The following is a 22616-nucleotide window of genomic DNA, read 5'->3' on the forward strand; positions in this document are numbered from 1 at the left end:
TGGTGTTCATATATTACCTTACAAATACAGAACTGCAAACGTCAGGAACATAAATAATGTAGCACCAAGTCTGTAAGCACGAACAACATTTCTCCCTACCTCTGGCAAAACTGAAAGAAGAATGCCGCAAGACCTCTTTCAGTGTATCCTAAGGAATACACACAGATGATCTGCATCACATATAGAATCATGTAATACAATCAATCAGAACACCTGTGATAAGCAGCAGCATTACTATCTCAGCTACATTCTTTTATTAATGGCGCAGTGTCACAACATAAAGTGAAATTGTTATTGGCACGTAATACAAAAATATAACCCTTCATAAATTTATACTGTGCTAGGAATCATATATTGAACTTAAAAATCAACACACAATATTTGATATAAAATAATGCACAGAGATAGACAGACTCAGCCAAATGAATGCAATTACATTTTCTTTAACTCCAAGGCAAACATGCAAAGAGCAGTTTATTACTGTATACACACTTCGCACTTCAGGTGACAGCTCTGAGCAAATGAAGTTTCTAAAGTTTTCCTTTTGCTACTGTTCTCTATCCTCAAGCATAGTAGTTTTAAAACCAAATGTGAAATGAATTCTGGATAGTAGCATTCATCAGCAGTTACAGAATTGTGTTACTAAGACAACCAGCTTAAGGCACTACGAAATCACTGGCAAAAAATAATTTCAAGAGGCAGCTACGAGCTTAGCTATAATACCACAATCAATTAAGACTCATTCTTTAAATACGTTCTTGTCATTGTATTACATGGACAACCATGGCTACTATTTGTTCTTCCAGAAAAGTAAAATATAAAACAAGAGTTGACATAGTCATATACTCAAGAATGATTCCCTACATTGGGGGGGTGGGGGGGGGGGGAAGTTGAAAAAAATGCTCGCATCAGCCCTCAGTTTTAAAGTGGAGAAAAAAACTCACTTTCAAGAAAATTCTTGTACAGCTTTCCAATATGAATACAGTAAAAGCCCATTAAACTGATCTTGTTTTTTTCTGAGTGTTTTTTTTCAGTTGTTTTTATAAAGAAAGAAAGTATTTCTGACAGCAGGTAAGTCCGTTTTCTTTTAATATTTTCCTACTAGAAAGACCAAAGTCTGCTAAAAATGTCCAGGCAACGGCTAGGACAAACTGTCAGTGTCTTTGGAGAGCTGAATGTTTAAACAATCTTAGCAACACAGGTCAAAATGCTGCTTATTCTAAGCACTTTTATCAAAATCATTCTTTCCTCCCTCAAGAGGCTTATATCCCTTCTATCTTTGTCATCGACAGGACTGATAAGCATTCATCTGCGTAATCACATTTCAGCTGAAGTCCTGCACAACGACAAGGAGTCCATGACTTGCTCAAGCCCTTTTCCAAAATACCCTGTGAGACTGGCTGCAGGTTAAGACATTATGAACTGCAACCCTGGCAGGCTGACAGCACCCACCACAGAGAATTCCCATAAGACTACCCTGACAGAGGTCTCTGAAACACTGCAGTGCAATGCAGAATCAGAACGGGACTGGACAAGGAAGAAATTCGTAAAATTGTACTAGGGTGGGGCAAGTAGATTTGGAAGCACACACACTATACATACCTGCTTTATAATTTTAACAAATATTTTCCAAATTACTATCAACTTTGACAACACTGTCCATTTATATGTGCAAAGACTTCACAGTGAGAAAGGCCTCAATAACTTCTAATAAATACCCAGTATCTACTAAAGTGTTCATATATTACTCCAAAAATCACACAACAGTTTGGGTTGGAACGGACCTTTAGAGGTCATCTAGTCCAACCCCCCCTGCAATAAACAGGGACATCTTTCACTAGATCAGGTTGCTCAGAGCCCGGTCCAACCTGGCCTTCAATGCTTCCAGCGATGGGGCATCTATGACCTCTCTGGGCAACCTGTTCCAGTGATTCACCATCCTCCTCATAAAAATTTCTTCCTTATATCTAGTCTAAATCTACCCTCTTTTAGTTTAAAGCCATTACCCCTTGTCTTATCACATCAGGCCTTGCTAAAAAGTTTGTCCCCATCTTTCTTATAAGCCCCCTTTAAGTATTGAAAGGCCCCAATAAAGTCTTCTTGGAGCCTTTTCTTCTCCGGGCTGAACAACTCCCAACTCTCTCAGCCTCTGCCTTTCCTCACAGGAGAGGTGCTCCAGCCCTCTGATCATTTTTGTGGCCTCTTCTGGACCCGCTCTAACAGGTCCATGTCTTTCCTGTACTGAGGGCTCCAGAGCTGGACACAGGGCTCCAGGTGAGGTCCCAGGAGAGCAGAGTAGAGTGGCAGAATCATCTCCCTCAACCTGCTGGCCACGCTGCTCTTGATGCAACCCAAGATACAGTTGGCCTTCTGGGCTGTGAGCACACACTGGTGGCTCATGTCCAGCTTTTCATCCACCAGTGTTCCCAAGTCCCTCTCCACAGGTCTGCTCTCAATGCCTTCATCCCCCAGCCTGCATTGATACCAGTGGTTGCCTTGACCCAGGTGCAGGGCCCTGTACTTGGCTGTGTTGAACCTCATGAGGTTCACATGGACCCACTTCTCAAGCTTGTCCAGGTCCCTCTGGATGGCATCCCATCCCTGAGGCATGTCAACTGCACAGTCAAGTTGGGTGTCATCTGAAAACTTGCTGAGGGTGCACTCAATCTCTCTGTCTGTGTCTTTGATGAAGATATTAACTAGAACTGGTCCCAGTACAGACCCCTGAAGGACACCACTTGTCACTGATCTCCATCAGACATTGACCCGTTGACGACTACCCTCTGGATGCAATCATCCAGCCACGTCCTCATCCACCTAACAGTCCACCCATCAAATCCATGTCTCTCCAATTTAAAGAGAAGGATGTTGTGGGGGACCATCTCAAAGGCTTTACAGAAGGTGACATCTGTTAGCTCTTCCCTTGTCTACTGATGTAGTCTTTCCATCACACAAGGCCACAAAGTTGGTCAGGCAGGACTTGCCCTTGGTTGAAGCCATGCTGGATGTCTCAGTTCACCATTCTGTCCTCCATATGCCTTACTGTAGCTTCCGGGAAGATCTATTCCATGATATTCCCGGGCACAGAGGTTGAAGCTGAAAGGCTGGTAGTTCCCAGGGCCCTCCTTTCTACCCTTTTCAAAAAGGGGTGCGATGCTTCCCTTTTTCCAGTCATCAGGGACTTCACCCAACTGCCATGACTCAATCCCCAAAGACTTTCACTGATCTGCAGCCAAAAGTTTGGATCTTATCTGCATTTAGTGCAGAGGGTTGAAAGGATTTTCCTGCACCTTACATTCTAACTTCAACCTTGAAGTCATTCATTTTGCTGTCAGTATAGCGAACAACCCAGAAGTTTTCCTCATGTAAGACAGCTGCCAGCAGCAACCACAATGCAGCTTCCTTCAGTTACCTCCTCTGCATCAGGACTCAAAGAGCAGAAATATTGTTAGACTGGTTCTGCATCCTTTAAGCCTGAACACTTGCAGTGTACCAACCTTCTCCCTGTCATTCACTTCCTGAACTTCAGTGCAACGCTTCTGTAGAAGACAACTACTCAAGTTGTGTTGTTATACGCAGTCAACTAGTCAGAAGTATCTATCTCGTATTCTAGTAACTCAGTGAGTAACAGTCATTTCCTCTATTTCAATTAAAATTACAATTTAAAAAAATCAGTTACAATGACAGCTACCACCACAACAGCTGTACAGCATATCAAAAATAGGAACTGTAGTAAATTATTCTTGTTACTGTTCTGTAATCATTAGCTTCCTGCACCACAGGTAATTTTTTACTCAATCAATATGAAAGTTCTCTAAGCTGCTACCTACAAACCAGACATAAGAATGACATGAAATTGGGAAAAGAGTTTGGAATAACATTCTCTGTCTGGAACACTGACAGTCCTCACTGAAGTATCTAACTCTGCACCTTAGGGGCAGAAGAGGTCACAACTACCTTTGGTCTTATTCCACATGTGCGAAGATCTCTAAATGACTGCTAACATTCAGATTCACAATTTTTCCAAAAAGACCTAAAAGAGTCTTCTACTCCTTCTGCGCGACTGGTTAAATGACCAAGTAACACAAACAAACTTAAATCACTTTGTGTGGTTTTAGTGTTCAACTTCAATCACAATTACCTGAACCTATAGTTGCAGGATAACCCCAGGAGGTAGCTAAGCACCATATGGCCACAAGCTAACTGCCCCCACAAGTCCCTAGCGGGACAGGGGAAAAAAAGAATGGAAGAATAAAAGCATGAAAATTTGCGGGTCAAGACAAAAATAGATTAACAAGCAAAGGAGAAGTGGAAGAAGAAAAAAAGAAAATAAAACAAGTGATGCAACGGCAATCACTCACCACCTCCCATGGGCAGACTGATGCCCGGCCAGTTCCCAAACAAAAGATGGCCAACCTCCTTAAACCCCCTCCTCACCATTTAATTGCTTAGCACGACCATTTAATGGCACGGAATATCTCTGGTTAGTTCAGTTCTTCTGTCTGGTTGTGTCCCTTCCCAATCTCTTGCACAGCTCCAATCTGGGGGAGCAATCTGGGGGAGCTCCAATCTGGGGGAGCAGAGCAAGAAACGGAGAAGGCCTCGATGTTGTGCAAGTACTGCTCAGAAACAGCTAAAATATTAGCATGTTATGTTCATTGTTTTGGTCACAAATCTAAAATACTGCACCATATGAGCTGCTATGAAGAAAATTAACTCCATCCCAGCCAGACCCAGCACACACGCATACGTCATGTATCAAATGATACATGGTAGTGCAAAGAAAACAGCTCCAAGAGATAAAAAAACACACGGTTTTGCTTAGTGGTTTACTGTTTCGCCTTCTGGCAGATGAAAGAAATCGTTGTCTTTAAGTTTAAGATGTTCTGGTAAATCTAGCTGTCTTTTTGCCTCTTCAATGTCGTCTTGAATTGCTGAAATGAGTGCCTCTGCAAAAGAGAAGAAAAGCGGTATTTAAAAGCTGGTCTGAATTCTGAACACACAGTAGGAAGTGAAAAAGAGCATACTACAGAACACCAGACAAATCACAGAGGCAGAATACATTTATTATTATGAAGCTGGAAAGATAACATCCTCTGTTTCTAAAATGACATGCTTATGATACGTGTTGCACTTTTCACTGCTGTAAACACTATTTTTACTTGTTCCATTTTATCAAAAAAGTCAACAGAATTTCATCAACCATTTCAGATTTACCATTTCAGTTTTAGCATAGATGCATTTTTAAAACAAATGGACAACTAGATCAACGCTTTTACAAACTCATGATTTTCAAGCCACTTCTCAGACGACTGACATGTCGATATAATATTTAGATGGAAATAAGTAAGTACGGATAGTCTGAAAGTTGTGAGGTTTTGCTTTTTTTAATATGACCAATCTATATATTAGTAGATTCAGCTTAAAAAAAAACATTTCAATGAAAAGTTAAAGACATAGAATCGTAGATTATCTCGAGGTGGAAGGGACCCATAAGGATCGTCAAGTCCAACTCCCTGCTTCTCTCAGCACTCGCTAAAACTAAACATGACTAAGAGCGTCATTCAGACACTCCTTCAACTCTTGCAGCCTTGGTGCTGTGAGAACTTCCCTGGGGAGCCAGTTCCAGTAACCAACCACCATTTCAGTGAAGAAGCTTTTCCTAATGTCCACTCTGAACTTCCCCTGACACATCTTCGTTCCATTTCCTCGTGTGCTATGGCTGGTCACCAGCGAGAGGAGACCACCAGTTCCCCCTCATCCTCCTCTGAACACGCTCTAATAGTCTGATGTCCTTTTTAAACTGGGGCCCCCAAAATTGCACGCAGTACTCGGGGTGGGACCTCACCAACGCAGTGTAGAGTGGGACAATCACCTCACTCAACCGGCCAGCGATGCTGTGCTTGATGCACTCCAGGACATGGTTGGAGTTTTTGGTTGCCAGGGCATACTGTTGACTCATATTCAACTTGCCACCAACCCAGACACCCAGATCTTTTTCTGTAGGGCTGCTCTCCAGCCTCTTGTTCCCCAAATTTGTAGGTATAACCAGGACTATCCCATTCCAGATGAAGAATCTGGCACTTGCTCTTGTTAAATTTCATACAGTTGGTGACTTCCCAGCTCCCTGGTCTATCCAGATCTCTCTGTAAGGCCTCTCTACCCTTGAGAAACAGCTACATGAAACATCTCATTACAAGAAACAGCTACCAAACATGAAACAGTTGATTATGAAGAGAGACAGAGAACAATGCCACAGTACTTTCAATGCACAAGAACATGACAAATAAAACATTATTTTAAGAGACCTACAATACTGACCTAAAGAACTGAAGTTTTTTTCTGATCGAATATATCCAAGAATGACTATACTAAGAATCTCTCCATAAAAGTCGTCTTTGAAAGTGTGGATAATGTGCATCTCCTAAAAGAAGAGAAATACGTTGACAATTATCATGATGCATTTTGAGTTTATTTCCCTTGTTGCAAGGATGTTGACCAATAATTCAAATTCTCTCTCACACGTATCAGGAAAACTGATACACTTAGTCTAACGTGTAATGCAAAATTAGGACGCTAGAGCTTTTGATTACTTTAGTAAGGAGAATTGTACTTTGCATGGCATTTAAGAACATTGTGATATTCATTGCAGAGGTAAGATTTTTCAAAGCAGCAAATCACAAATAATGCTCAGAGTTGTTTGATCACCAAATTGCTGAGTCCAAATAACTGTAATTAATTTGACTGAACAGTTGTTTTAAAGGGACCTTTTACAAGTAACTCACAGGAACTGAATGATGAAACTCTTAAGAGAGCAAAGGCAGCTATCTTTGAAGCAGAGATTCATGTAAAACTGCTTCCAAGTATTAACAAGTAAAACCAAGATCTGCAAGACTCAGGAAAAGCACCAGCACCTGACAGCAAGAAAAACATAGATGCCAGAATTCAGGACTTTAATTCTGTCTTGTTACTATTTATTTTTGGATCTTGAGTCTGTATATTAAGCCACAGAACCACATATATGGATTCCACCATTTCAAAGAAGAGTTACTGGAAAATCATTACAAATTTAGATGCCCCAGAATCTCATCCTTTAAATGTGGATGGATTGCAGAGGATGAGAGATTAGTATGCTCCAGCTCATTCTAGGAGTCTCATAACCACTAAATTGCATACGTCCATGAAGTTTATATTTATCTAGCTATCAGCACAATAAGCAACGACTTTGGAAATGTGAACTTTGATTTCAGACGTATTTAAGTAATGGTATAAGAAGCAAATGAAAATACATTTTATTTAGCCACAGCTGTTTGCTCTATGGCTGCTGAGAGGTTTTGGGGAATTTTTTCTTCCTCCCCAGAATGCATTTCTAACAGCAAACAGAATTTCTGATCTCATTTATGGATCAAATTCTGCTTATCTTCTTTAAAATTAACGTCTGGCTCATTTACTATAATCAAAGTACCACACAAAGCAAAATTCTTACCACTGATTTCTTAATATTCTTATAGAAAGGATTCCATCCTATGCTCAAAACCATTTTATGCACATCTCCATTTCCAACACAGGCCCATCCATAGTATATACCAGTAGAGATATCGGATGGAAAGCTTTCGACTACTTGCTCAGAAAAGTTAGCTGCAAAAATTTTAGAAAGTGTAAATTTCTGTAAGTAAAGCGCATCACAGAATTTTCAAACACGTAAAAGCCAAGCTCTGTCTACATTCTATGTACAAGCAGAACACTGACAATGATAGTGATACAACATGCCACTTGGAAAGCAGAAACTAGAAAACAGCCTCAAAAATGTAATCTCTATGGCAATACCAGTTATCACATCTCCCACACAATTTCATAGTTATATACATTCTAATGTACTATATGGTTAAATATTTAATTCTGTAGTTAAAATTAATAAGCTAAAATATGCAATCGGAATGCATTTCACTATTAGGACTATTACTGTTTTAGTATGGTCAAAGAACAGAGAAATTGAGTTTCTTTTGCACTGTAAAGTAGCATCTTAGAATTACTTAAGCATTAGTAATTTTTTTTAAGAAGTAAGATATGTTAAAAATAAATGAAGTTATGATTTTAGCCACCTGTCAATTTTTTTCCTGTTGCCTTTTAAGTTATTCATACTTGGGGTTTTCTAGGATTTTCTTAGAAATCTACTAATCTGAAATAAAATAGGTTCCGTTCTGACTGAGGGGAATAAATCCAAGCCTTTAGCCAAACAGCTGTCCTACTTTAACTTCACACATGGGTAGAGCTCTTCATGCCAGATTTCAAGCCCATTTTAAAGAACTTACAGGTAGTGGATTTCTATTCTAGTTCATAAGCAGAAAAAACTTCCACCCCACATTCCTAGATACTAATAAGACATATACAAACAATCAAGAGAAAAAACCCTAAGTTTATATTAAAAGAGGCAGTTAGATGTCCAGTACCTCACAATTTAACATGCGAGGTTTTCCTGCCTATTGGGATTTGTGCAAAATGCCTGCCGACTTCAGCCTACCTTTACAAAAGGCTGAAATCCATCCAGACCCAGACGACACCGCTGTATGTATTCAGACTAGGCAAACAGAGAACAGCAGTGGGAAAACACACTTCTCTTTAGGACAATCGCACTTGCTCTGCTTTTTTAATCTCTCCATTGTTCGCTTTGCACCTCCTTCCTTCAAGCCACCCCCAGCGCCCGCTCCCCTTCTCATCCCGACCAGAGCTCCCACAAGTTTACGGGAACAGACGTTTTTCACACTGCGCATGGTGCACGTGGCCGCTTTTCAGCACCTCGCGAATCCCCACGAGCACCACCAGGTGAGCCAACGAACAAGAAAGCCAACAGGAACAACTCGTTCAACGGAATCGTCAGAAAATGACACAAACAAGTGAACAAGACGGTCAGCAACATGAAAAAAAAAATTAAAGAATCACAGAATGGTAGGGGTTGGACGGGACCTCTGTGGGTCATCTAGTCCAACCCTCCTGCCAAAACAGGATCACCTACAGCAGGCTGCACTGAACCTTGTCCCCGTGGGTCTTGAATATCTCCAGAGAAGGAGCATCCACAGCCTCCCTGGGCAGCCTGTCCCAGTGCTCCGTCACCCTCAGAGTGAAAAAGTTCTTCCTCATGTTCAGACGGAACTTCCTGTGCCTCAGTTTGCGCCCGTTGCCCCTTGTCCTGTTGCTGAGCACCACTGAAAAGAGTCTGGCCCCGTCCTCCTGACACCCACCCCTGAGATATTTATAAGCATTTATAAGGTTCCCTCGCAGCCTTCTCTTCTTCAGGCTGAACAAGCCCAGCTCCCTCCGAAAAACCCAAGGCGGAACAAGCGAAGCCTCCCCGCGGGCTGCGCCGGGCCCCCCCGAGCCCAGCGCAGCGCAGCCACCAGGCTCCGAGCCGCCGGCCGCCCCGCCGCCCGCAGCCCCAGCGGCCCCGGCTGCCCAGAGACCCGCGCCGGGTACACGGGGGGCGGCCGAGGCCAGGCGGCGGCGAACGCCTCGCCGGCGGCCTTCCCGGGAGGGGTCACCCTCGCCCCGCCGCCGGTCCCCCCCCCGGCTCACCGGTGGGGATGCCCAGCTCCCTGGAGCCCCTGCCGAAGCCCTTCACCACCTCCCCGCGGCAGAAGTACGGCAGGTGCCCCATGGCGGAGACCACCAGCCCGGCGTCACCACCAGCAGCGCCCACCTCCGCCTCCCTCTGGGCACCAGTAAGAGGAGGCGGAGTCACAGGTGGTGCGCTCCAGCCTCCGATCCGCAGGCACCTGCCTCCCCTCGAAAATGGACGCGCCCACCCCCTCGCCGCTGGAGGGATCGGGTCGTTCGTTTGGGAGCTGAACCAAGGGGTGTGTGCAGGGGGGGGAGGCAGAAAGCGGACCTCAAGGGGTGGGCGGGCGCGGGGGCAGCGGGGTCGTGCGAGAGCAAGGCCTGCTCGGGGCGGCGTGGAGGGGGGGGTCACGCCTTGCCCTCCTCACCCCAGCCGGGAAACCGGGAGCGTTCCTTACCCGGCAATTATAGAATCATAGAATGTTTTAGGTTGGAAGGAACCTTGAAGATCATATTGTTCCAACCCACCTGCCATGAGCAGGGACACCGTCCACTAGACCAGGTTGCTCAAAGCCTCATCCAGCCTGGCCTTGAACACTGCCAGGGAGGGGACAGCCACAGCTCCTCTGGGCAACCTGTTCCAGTGTTTCACCATCCTCACGGTGAAGAATTTCTTCCTAACATCTGATCTAAATCTGCCGGGTTTTAGTTTACAGCCATTCCCCCTTGTCCTATCACTACTATGTTTGCTTTTTCTTCTGGAAAAGCTCCAACGCGGCAGAATATGGCGGACGTGGGGAAATCTATGAAAATAGGGGTGAGGTGTTTTTTTTCCTTGTTACGTCATTACGACAAACAGAAGTTGCTTGCTAAAGAAAAACAGTTTGCAGTCTGCCATGATTTGTCAGCCTGGCACTGCCGGGATTTCCTTCAGGAGGGTGAATCCGCACAGAAACACTGGTCCTGTGTTTGCTCTGTACTGGAATGTGAAGGCCCCCCCCACGCTTCCCCACTGTGGCCTCTGGCCCGCAGTCGCTTGCGGTGTTGCAGGTGTGTCGCTGCGCTGCTGTAACATGCCCGGCTGATTAACACTCTCTTTTCTGCAGGCCTGATCCTGCTCAGATGAATTGGGTTTGCACGTGTGCCACCGAAGATAGCAGATACATGTGCGTATTCCATCTCCGCTACATAGCGGACTGCCTGAGCTGCTCAGTTTACATCAGTGGTGTGTATGCCAGGTAAGTCTTGGGGTCTTGTTCAGGACTGCTGTAGTGTACTTACACAGATTTGTATAAAAGCACATATCAACAGCTTGAAAGATCATCAACGTCCTTGAAGTGGATTCCCAATCATTTCCAGTTATTCCCGTAAGGCATAGCTGCTGGCTTTACCAGTTTCATATAACTAGTTACAAAAGTGCTGGTGGAGTTACCTCTAATTCTGTTGGCTAATTTTTTGTAAGGAAAAGCAGCCGAAGTACCTATGATGTGCACCTATCTAATTGCAGTCAAAGGTGATGGTGACCAGTTCATTGTAATGACGGGGAACTGTCTTTAGAAACTGATTATGTCACACCACAAAACGCTGAACACTACCAATTCATGGATCTGTGGGCACTAGTTGTCATATAGGGTAAGGCCAAAATTGCTTTAAAAAATTATTCCAACACAGATTTGCCCTCTTTGTAATTCTTTTATCTCTCATCCTACTTCCCCCCAGCAACCTGTTTAATATTTTAGTTCATTGCTTCAGTTTGAGTAACTTTGGCTGACTTACAAAAGCATTGTTCACGTAACTTCAGCTGAACAAAAAAGAATGGTGGTAGTATACATAAAAGAAGGAAAAGTGGAGGGAAAAAAGTCCTAAATACACTGCTGCTGCATACATTCTGTTCTGCTGGCTGTCAGCATAGAGAGAGAGATGTTACAAAAAGTTTTGTTTAATGATATTTAGTAACGGAAGTATCTTGGATATTAAGCCCAGATACTGAAGTTGCTACTTAGTTGCCTAACTAATGACAGGCCATAATAGCAGACTGTGACCACTGGCCCCTGGAATTTTTAGTTTATTTCAGCTGTAGAGCAAAAAAAATCGTGAAGCAGGTACACTTGTATTGTTCATAATATGTTTCTTCCTGTTAATAATGAATTATGCCTTTGGTTATCATTTTTATAGAAGCAGATGTATACTTGTATACTTCCATTCTTTTTTAATGAACGCTTCTTTCTGTAATAAATTTTTATGTTCTTGTGGCACCCACAAGATGGCCCTCGATCTCTTTTTCAATAGTTGCAGGTTTGGGCACAGCGTTTACAATCTTATCTCAGTAACAGAACAGATCTTGAGAAATAGTAGATCAGATAAATATTTGCTTAAGAATTACATTGTTAGTAATTTCACAGAAGTTTCACTGATGACTTATATCTCATTCTGTCAAATAGTTGTTAACCCTTTTTCTCGGTCGTGATGGGTTGCTGTGATCCATGGTAAAAATTATTCATCCTTGATACTGGACATGTTTTTCTTTTGTAATTAATTTAGTGGACATGTAATTAATTTAGTAGACATGTTTCTTCAAAAAGTGTAGTTGAATTTGAGTCACAAATGTGTACTCCAAGTAAAGCGTTTTAGTAGCTCATACCTGCGGTTAGAAAACTCAAGCACTGTGTCACACAGCTGGAAAAGAATTTCTGCTCTGTGCTGATGCTACATTTTTTACAGCTATTGTTGTTAGTGAAAAGCCATAAGTATTTTTTCTACTGTACATAATAGCCAGGCAAGCCTAAAGAAAAGAGAGCAGGTGTTATGTGTCATCTGTGTAGGCTTTCTTTTGTCCAGGAATAGCCTGCATCAGCCCTCACCTCTACGCTCTTTACAGAAAACTGAAAAGGCCTTCGTAATTTTCAAGCTGCAAGAAAGATTTTCTACCTGTGCAACAGCGTCAGAAAGAGAATATGAAAATGGTGGTCCTAGGGACTCCCATTGCAGGGAGGAGGTAGCAAAGGAAATGGCTGCAATGTTTTTTCCTGCTTGCTCGTTATTATTCATTAAGCTCGTTCTCTTCCTGCCTTCCCTGAGCTGTCCCTCAATATGACAAAGCAGGCCTTGAGCAACAGAAGTTGCCATTTACAGCCTTGTTCCCACACTGAGCAATGACTGAGCAAACAGGAAAGATTCTGGTGAAAATTTTCTCGCTGTTAAAAGGAACGAGATGTTTACAATACTCCTGCCCTCACCAGTAAGTGACGCTGTCTACCAAGCGCGTGCAGGGTATGTCTACATTTGTGGCAGCACTGACGTCTGTTTGTTACAACAGTGGTGGCAGCCTTGCAGAAGACATTTGAGGAGTTTATGATCCTGAGCAAACCACATCTGTTGGGCCTTGTACTTAAGGCCCGTGGGTTCACATGAGTAGGTGCCATAACAGAACCTGCAGGAGTGACCTGTGCTGCATGCTGGTGATGTTGTGACAGAGATAATATTGCAGCCTGTCAGGAGAAGATATGTGTTCCTGTTTGTTACACAAAAGAAAAGCCATCACAGCATGGGATGGAAGACAGAATCTGTACAGCGTGCTGTGGGAGAAATCCATGCAGGGTCCCTCTGATGCGGCACAAAAGCAGGGCACCCTGCATCTGAAGGGACGTAAGATTTACTCGCTATCTATATTCCTTTTTTTATTCGATTTTATTAAGAAAGCTGTTTTGTTAAGCTGTTTGTTGTTGGGTTTTTCTTGCAGAGATCTGGAAACAGCCCTGCACCATTCTTCTCTCTCACCTCCCCACCCACCCAAGTGCAGAAAGGCAACCCTTCTTTCACTGAGGGCAGTACTGGAAAATATCAGTCCACGTATGTTACTGGAAGTTGACATAATGTATCAGATCTCCCACAAGAGTGCCTGAAAAGTCATGCGTTCAGATCCCAGATTTGTGTTGTTTCTTGGGAATAACATATCGGGTACTTTTATGAAGGTGGTGTACAGAAAGCCTGCCCAGAGATAAATTTTGTAAAAAATAGATGGCTTGCTGAAAAATGTTCTGCTGAGCCTAGTAACCCTGCTGTAAAAAAAGAAATCCACAAAGATAAATAATGTATAGCAAAAGCATTGCTGAACGAAAATTCAGAAATAACAGAAGTACTGTCAGTTTCACAGAAAGTTGACAAAATCGCACCATATCACAAACAAGATATGGTGAAATGTACATAGATGTTGAAAGCTTGATGACAAAGAAGGAGCAAAGTAAAGGCAAGAATCTAACACTATGCATGTTAATAATATTGAAAGGAGCTGTATCTCCATGATCCTACACTGGCATTAATTTTTTTGATATGCTGGAAGAGAAGTGTGGATAACTGTCTCAGAAATAACCAGAATACAATTTACATCAGGTCAGAACAGAAGCAGTTTATTGCTGTCGCTATAGGAGAGAACACGGAACAGCAGGGTGACCGTCCTTGCTGATAGGAACTCTGCCCAAACGGAGCAGTTACGGAGTTGATATACCTGCAGGTTATACAGCTCGTTCTTCACAAGAACTGTGTCAGATGAGCAGGATATGGTAGATAACAGCAGCAATTTAAATCCTTCAGATAAGGAGGCTTTATACAGTACATTCTTTTACAAATAATCCACTCCTTTTATGAAAAATTCACTCCTTTGTAATTAAATCTCGCTGGCTTGGAAGACCCTTAGCTGCAAATGTGTCTTAACTAAGGAGGCCTGCAGAGGCCTGAGAGACATTAACTATTTTGCTTCCACAATACTGGAATCTTTTTTTCCTCCTTTCTAAAAGTAGCAATATCAGAGAATATAGCATGAAATTATTTTAGCTAGGAACTTTATGCCAAGAACCCTGAAGTCTGCAGCATCAGCAAAATGCAGATAGGAAACTAAGCACCAGAATATCCATTTGTGCAACAACTGATGGTAAAACAGTGACATTGTAAAAACGTATGTATTATAACTAAATCAAAGATGCTGTTCAGGTTATACAGGACTGCATAGGTTTAATCATTTCTAATGGAAAGCAAATATGTGTTTATCTAGCAAAAACATGAACACAAGAGGATATAAAACAGTTTATTGTGAAATTGTTTCCCTTTGCTATAAAAACTAAACAACAAAACATCAACAAAAGGAGGAAGGAGAAATGAGACTGGAATTTAAATGAAAAAATCAGTTGTGATATAGTAATGGATCATAGAAAATCAAAGGAAGGGCTTGAGCAGAGCATTGCAGGGCAAAGTCTGCAGTCTTTCAGAAGGAGCCTCCAATTAGAGAGCCTTAAAGCAATTGTGAGACCGAGCTCTGAAATTCAGTAAATCCAAGAAAGGAAGCCAACTCAGACATTAACCCAGAACTCCTGATGAATGCATGCATACTTGCATACTTTTTTTTTAACTTTCTTTTTTTAATTGTCATATACATAACGCAGTCATTCATTTATTTTTACTTTGGGAAAGGGGACTTTCTAGGATAATTGGGACCATTAGTAAATAAAATTTGGAAAATTTTGAAAGGTTGAAGTTAGTATAATTTGTTAGTTTCTCAAGTTACTCTCTCAGGAGGAGCTTGACTGACTGTCCTCATGGTTTAGGTTTACTGTGGTTAAAGCATAAGCATTTTCTGAATTTACCAAAATCACCTTTCATCACTCCTGCCAGAGAAGCCAGCAAGAGAAGGAGTAATTAATTTCCCAGGCAGTCATATTATTATGCCAGACCTGCTCCTCACTTCTACAGTGCAATCAGCAAGTCATGCTTTTTAAGAGTAGCAAAAAGTCATCTAGAGGCACAACAAGAGGCACGTAATTTACCCAGCACATGTTTTGTGCTTAATTTCAGTAACTCAAGGCTACAATCCAGTTCTGTTTCTATTTTCTAAATACGTTTCTATTTTTGATTCTGTAATTGGGGGTAACTGCTAACCAGTCTGTTGGAAGAACCTTGTCCCAGGATGACCTTGATCTCAGATGGTTTGTTCTTATTAAACTAATTTGAAATTCACCTGAAAAAACTGCCCATCAAAAATATGACATTATCTGTAAACTGACACTGGGTGAAATGAAAAAACTATTCCTGTTGCATATTACAGATATTCACTCACACAGAAAAAGCAAATGTGACCTTCCCTTACTAATTCTCACCATGAGTGATGCTCATCTCAGTGACTGAGCATTGAAACGTGGTAAGTCTGTTTGCTTCAAAGTCTGTTTCCCAGTCTGCTGTCCAAGGAACCAAGGCCAGAAAACCAATCACTGTCACTAGCCTAGCCCCAGTCAAAGGAGTTCTTTAAATGGAGAGCAGTGAGTCAAAGTGGTCCAGACGGATTATGGTGTTTAGCTCTTCCTCCTGCTCTTCTGTCACTGCTGAAGCAGGTCCCTCACCCAGGAACAAGGGCTAGCCAGGGACGAGAAGCACACAGCATGAAAGAAGTTTCAGTGGCAGTTCCTGGACTGAGTTTTGCACACAGGAGGTGTGGGGGAAAATATAGCCTCCTTCAACTGCAGTGCTTTCACTCAGAGGCACAGAAAACACCCATCCATTACTTAGATTGTATATTCACATGCACTAAAAATGTCCTCCAAGGTATTTTTCATATCTGGTTGAGGAGATGTGAGCCAGGGAGGATGGAGGAGGAGCAGCAAACAGGGGGGAGGTCAGCGGAACTTGTCGAACACTGTAGCTACTCTGTGCATCCTGGGAATTAACCTTCTCTCATCCTTTCATTTAGGAGGAAAGTCCTAATCTGTAGCTGAGAAAGCTTAGAAGAGAGTTTAAAGCCTTTCGTTAGATACATGACTGCAGGCACAGCGTGTTTTTTGTTTCACACAACTGATGCCATGAAAAGCCAGAATCGAAGACTCAATAGTCAGAAGACTATTAAGCGGGTATTCTTTATTACAACACCAGGCACACGGGGGATCTCTCCTCCAAACGTGCGCACCAACAGCCTGTCATTTCAGGTTAAATGCAATCACAATATACATATTCATTATATTTCTGAGAAATGCTTAGCATATTCATGACTTTCCCAATAACTAATTAGCATATGTTTAATGTCTTTTCACGCATGTCGGTTAGTGTCCTCGGGTGGTCTTTGGGGGTCTCAAGATGAAGGCTTACACTTCTCATCACAGTGTCCGCTGGTTGACCTCTGTTTCTGTGCAAACTCAATTCTAAGATCACGCATACTGTGTCCTTCCAGGTTGTTTTGCTCTGGTCTTGTTGCCCTCTTGGTGCCTCTTTATCTCTGTAGCTTGGTGCTTCTGCCCTCCCAAGGCTGAGGAGTCTCTCTATCTTAGAGCTTTCCTTTCATCCCCAAAACAGCAAGTGAAATTTGTCTAAGTAGGGTTACTGAGGAGCTTCTTTATCTTAGAGCTTTCCTGTCTTCTCAAAACAGCAAGGATCTACTTTAGCTTAATTAGAATCACTCTAGTAAGTGGAAATTTTACATTTACGGGTATCACAGCAAGGGCATAGGTACTATCAGAAAAGGTCAGTGTTGGCTGTACAATACATGAGGCATACAGATGATTAACACAGGGAAAATAATTAGCAATCTTCAATCATTTTACTGCTGCTGAGTGCATCCAAGCCCCTGAGAGCAGACTATTTCAGAAGCAATATGAAGCCAGTGGAGACAGTAAAGCCTGTGCCTGATGCTTGTATTATTTCAGCTCAGCACCAACTCCATAGATAGACGGAATTGCAATTTTCCAACATTAAAGTGGCAGAAGAGGACCTGGGGGTGTTAGTCGACAGCTGGCTGAACATGCGCCAGCAGTGTGCCCAGGTAGCCAAGAAGGCCAACGGCATCCTGGCTTATATCAGGAATAGTGTGGCCAGCAGGAGTAGGGAGGTGATTGTGCCCCTGTACTTGGCACTGGTGAGGCCGCACCTGGAGTACTGTGTCCAGTTTTGGGCCCCTCACTACAAGAAGGACATTGAGTTGTTGAAGTGTGTTCAGAGAAGGGCAACAAAGCGAGTGAAGGGTCTAGAGCACAAGGCGTATGAGGAGCAGCTGAGGGAACTGAGATTGTTCAGTCTGGAGAAGAGGAGGCTGAGGGGAGACCTTATTGCTCTCTACAACTAGCTGAAAGGAGATTGTAGTGAGGAAGGTGTTGGTCTCTTCTCCCAAATAACTAGCAATAGGATGAGAGGCAATGGCCTCAAGTTGCATCAGGGGAGGTTTAGGTCAGATATTAGGAAAAATTTTAGTGAGAGAGTGGTCAAGCACTGGAACAGGCTGCCCAGGGAAGTGGTGGAGTCACCATCCCTGGAGGTGTTCAAAAAACATGTAGATATGGCACTTCAGGACATGGTTTAGCAGGCATGGTGGTGATGGATTAACAGTTGGACTTGATGATCTTAGAGGTCTTTTCCAACCTTAATGATTCTATGATTCTGTGATTCTGATTCTAAGTAAAATGTTTTTAAAGGCCCAGAAGGCTCTGGGCACTCAATGTTCTGGTTAGAATGGCACTTGCTGCCTTAATCCACCATGACCCTGTAACTGTGGCATCTGATCTGACTGGAGGAAAACAGCTGCAAACCAGGTGTACCGGTGTCTGGGGTTGTACTTCCTCAGATGCAGGACTTTGTTTTTTCCATTGCTGATCTTCATGAGGTTAATTTCTTACCATTTCTTCAGCTTGTCCAGGTCCCTCTCACCAGCAGTGCAAGCATCTGGTCTAGCTGCTCCCCCCAGTTCTGGATCATCTGCAAACATTACAAGGGTGCACTCTGTCCTATCATCCAGGTCACTCATGAAGATGTTAAACAATATTAGCCCTAATATTGACCCTGGGATACACCACTAGTGACTTGTCCCCAGCTGGACTTTGTGCCACTGATCACAACTTTCTGGGCCCAGTCATTCAGACAGTCTTGAGACCACTTCACTGTCCATTTTTCTAGCCCATACTTTTTTCAGTTTGTCTACAAGGACGTTTTGGGAGACAGTGTCAAAAGCCTTACTAAAGGCAAGGTAAAGAACATCCACTGTTGGATCTACTCTCCCCTCAAGACACCAAGCGAGTCACCTCATTGTAGAAGGTCTTCACATTGGTTAAGCATGATTATTCCCTTCATAAATCATAGTGACTACTTCTGATGACATTTTTGTGCTTCATGTGTTTGAAACTCATTTCCAGGATTAGTTGCTCCATCACCTTTTTAGGGATTGAGATGAGGCTGACCAGCCTGTAATTCCTCAGATCTTTTTTCTTGGCATCTTGATGATAGAAGTGTCATTTGTTCACTTCCAGTCTTGAGGAACCTCTGCCTGTCATCATGACCATTCAAAGAGTGGTCTTGCAATGCCATCATCCAACTCCCTCAGCACTCTTCCCCATGGACTTATCTACATCCAGTTTGTTTAACCAGTCCCTAATCTAGTACTAGTCCACTGAGGGTAGGTCTTCCTTGCTTCCTTTCCTCTCAGGGACGTGGGATTCCTGAAAAGTAGTCTTACCAGAAAACATGGAGGAGGGAAGCCATTTAGTATCTTGGCCTTTTCCATGTCATTTGGTACCAGGTCCCCTGCACCACTCAGCAGCAGGCCCATGTTTTCCACGGTCTTCCTTTGACCCTTGATCCGGTACCTGAACACACAGGGTTCCTGGGGTATGGTTAGTCCAAAGAAAAGCTCCCGTTCTACGTTGCGGAATGGAAGCCCTCTGCAAAGTGCAACAGAGAGGGACCCGGCTGCTCTGATGGATGTCAAGCCCAGCAGGACACTGTGAGGCAAATCAGACTATTTCAGGCCGGGTCTTTCATTGCTGCAGACGATTGTATCTCCTACAAAAAGCATTACTGAGACAGTCCCATTTGCTCTTAGTGACTTGTACCTCCTCCTCTTTAGGTTGCCCCTTCTGCTCTTCCTGGCATGGCACCTCAGCAAACTCTGCCATCATGTCAAATCTTCGAGCAAAGCTTGCTGCAGTTTCCTGAATCAATGCCTCCAGCATCAGCTTGACTTCCATGTCAAGTCTCCCCAACTGTCCTGCAGGATTCCCAGGAGGCTGTGATTCCCAGCAGGGAGCTAGGGCTGCTGCAGGAACATCCAGACTTTCTGCAGGAGTCCCCGCCTCAGGACTCGCTGCTTCTCACCCTCCTACCCAGGCTCTGCCAGTAGGGTTGGCAGAAAGTGGGGGCACTGGGTCCTGCGGGTGAAAAGCATCTTGGCCAAAAGCACAGCAGGTGCAAGGAAGAGGAGCACAAGGAGCTGGAGGAAGCACAGGAGGAGCAGAGTGGGCATCAGGGTGCTTTGCTCCTTGGTGAAGGGCTCAGAGCAGGAATTTGCTCCTTCCTAGAGCATGAGTAGGGCTTTGGGCAGGTGGCGTGGACACAGCCTGGCTCTGCGTGAGCTCCCACGCATGTGCAGCTGTGCACATGTCTAGGGGAACAAGACAGCCCCTACCCTGAGGAAGGTCTTCAGCCTGGCTCCAAACTGCGCATAAGCCCTCCTATCCCACAGCTTCCAGTGCTTCCTGCATGCCTCCCAGGGCAATTAGGACTTCCCTAATGGCACAGACTCCAATGGATCCTCTGGTCCGGGGCTGTGTGGCCAAGCATGCAGTTACGGACTGTGGGGCTGGAAGGGGGAATACAGCCCTGAAGTTTGCTGCTCTGTCCACCACAGAGTTCCCGCCTCTGCACTTTTCTCTCTGCCCCCATTTTTCACCCGTCAGAAATACGCAGTGACAAGGCCCAGTGATAGGCTGGCTGGGCTGCCATCTTTAATGCAGGGGCCCCAGCAGGTCCATAGCTGTGGGACTGGTTGGAAAACTTACTCTTCCAGTTCTTCCCATCTCCCTTGCTGCTCTGCTCCTCCAAAGCACACATCCAGTCCTCGCAGAGATCAGCTGACAGGATTTTGGAGGGGATGTTTCAGAGTAAGTCCTGCAATGCCAGGGTCTTTAGACGAGGCATTGGACACTTCTGCTGGGACCATAGAGAACATCCCTGTGACTCTGCCTCAGGAGGAGGCAGCTTGGTTTCAGCCACCTGCGCTTGCAGTTACCCATTGACATGGGCAGAGCAGGCAGCTTCCAGGCTATGTGCCAAGCAATCTTGCATTATAGAATCATAGAATCATAGAAAGTTTTGGGTCGGAAGGGAACCCTAGAGGTCATCTAGCCCAACCCCCCTGCAGCGAGCAGGGACACCGCTAACTAGATCAGGTTGCTCAGAGCCCTGTCCAGCCTGGTCTTGAATGTGTCCAGGGATGGGGCCTCCACTACCTCTCTGGGCAACACATTCCAGTGTTTCACAACCCTCATTGTTAAGAATTTCTTCCTTATATCCAGCCTAAACCTACCCTCTTTTAGTTTAAAAACATTACCCCTCGTCCTGTCACTGTTGTCTCTACTAAAAAGATTGTCCCCATCTTTTCTATAGGCTCCCTTTAAGTACTGAAAGGCTGCAATCAGGTCTCCCCGCAGCCTTCTCTTCTCCAGGCTGAACAAGCCCAACTCTCTCAGCCTGTCCTCATAGGAGAGGTGCTCCAGCCCTCGGATCATTTTTGTAGCCCTCCTTTGGACCCGCTCCAACTGTTCCATGTCCTTCTTGTGCTGAGGGCTCCAGAGCTGAACGCAGTACTCCAGGTGAGGTCTCACCAGAGCAGAGTAGAGGGGCAGAATCACCTATCTCGATCTGCTGGCCATGCTTTCTCTTGATATAGCCCAGGACACGGTTGGCCCTCTGGGCTGCCAGCGCACATTAACAGCTCATGTCCAGCCTTTCGTCTATCAGTACCCCCAAGTCCCTCTCAGCAGGGCTGCTCTCAATCCTTTCATTCCTCAGCCTGTATTGATACTGGGGATTACCCCGACCCAGGTGTAGGACCTTGCACTTGGCCTTGTTGAACCTCATGAGGTTCACACAGGCCCACCTCTCCAGCTTGTCCAGGTCTCTCTGGATGGCATCCGGTCCTTCTTGCGTATCAACCGTACCACTCAGCTTGGTGTCATCTGCAAACTTGCTGAGGGTACACTCAATGTCGCTGTCCCTGTCATTGATAAATATATTGAACACCACCAGTCCCAGTACGGACCCCTGAGGGACTCCACTCGTCACTGGTCTCCATCCGGACATTGAGCCGTTGACCACTATTCTTTGGCTGTTACCATTCAACCAATTCCTTATCCACCAAACCGTCCACCCATCAAATCCATGACTCTCCAATGTAGAGAGAAGGATGTTGTGGGGGACCGTGTCAAAGGCTTTACAAAAATCCAGATAGATGACGTCCATTGTTTTTCCATTGTCCACTCTTGTTGTTACACCATCATAGAAAGCCACTATGTTGGTCAGGAAGGACTTGCCCTTGGTGAAGCCATGCTGGCTGTCTCGAATCACCTCCCTGGCCTCCATGTGCCTTAGCATATCTTCTAGGAGGATCTGTTCCATGATCTTCCCAGGCACAGAGGTGAGGCTGACAGGTTGGTAGTTCCCAGGGTCTTCCTTTCTACCCTTTTTGAAAAGGGGCACAATGTTTCCCTTTTTCCAGTCACTGGGGACTTCCCCTGACTGCCATGACTTTTCAAATATCATGGAGAGTGGCTTGGCAACTACATCAGCCAGTTCCCTCAGGACTCTCAGATGCATCTCATCAGGTCCCATGGACTTCTGTATGTTTAGGTTCCTCAGGAGGTCCCGAACCTGATCTTCACTTACAGCTGGAGGGATTTTACGCTCCTGGTCTCCTTCATGTCATCCATCGACTCGGGAGGGGTGAGGAGAGAGGTTGCCAGTGAAGACTGAGGCAAAAGAGTTGTTTAGTACCTCAGCTTTCTCCTCATCTGCTGTTACCAGTTAACAATACCGAGCTCTGCCTTCTCTTCACCCCCAAAATCTCATCATGCCTCCTTGAGCAGACTGCTGGAGAAGAGCACAACGTCAGTTTCCCAGGGGCTTGTCAGAAATCAGAGGCAGAAAAAGAGAAACAGAATAGGAGATAGTAAATTAAAAGGCCATGTTTTTCTAAGCCTGAATCATGGCGTTTTGGCTTCACTGCAGCTGTAGGCAGGAGTCCCAGTCAGGCCAAACCCAGTCACTGA

At 44.4% G+C, this 22616-nt stretch overlaps 1 protein-coding gene across 1 annotated transcript; it reads right to left on the reverse strand.

Moving 5' to 3' along the window:
• Positions 1–4099: 4099 nt before the first annotated feature.
• On the reverse strand, positions 4100–9742 carry LOC104333389 (riboflavin kinase). Its single transcript, XM_075411174.1, has 4 exons — positions 9571–9742; positions 7487–7638; positions 6322–6424; positions 4100–4949 (listed from the first exon to the last, which is right to left on the reverse strand). The coding sequence occupies exons 1-4, from the start codon at positions 9650–9652 to the stop codon at positions 4822–4824; spliced, it is 465 nt and encodes a 154-aa protein (XP_075267289.1). The 5' UTR covers positions 9653–9742; the 3' UTR covers positions 4100–4821.
• Between the last annotated feature and the right edge of the window lie 12874 nt (positions 9743–22616).

The sequence above is a fragment of the Opisthocomus hoazin genome, chromosome Z, assembly GCF_030867145.1.
Source record: "Opisthocomus hoazin isolate bOpiHoa1 chromosome Z, bOpiHoa1.hap1, whole genome shotgun sequence".
Lineage (NCBI taxonomy): Eukaryota > Metazoa > Chordata > Aves > Opisthocomiformes > Opisthocomidae > Opisthocomus > Opisthocomus hoazin.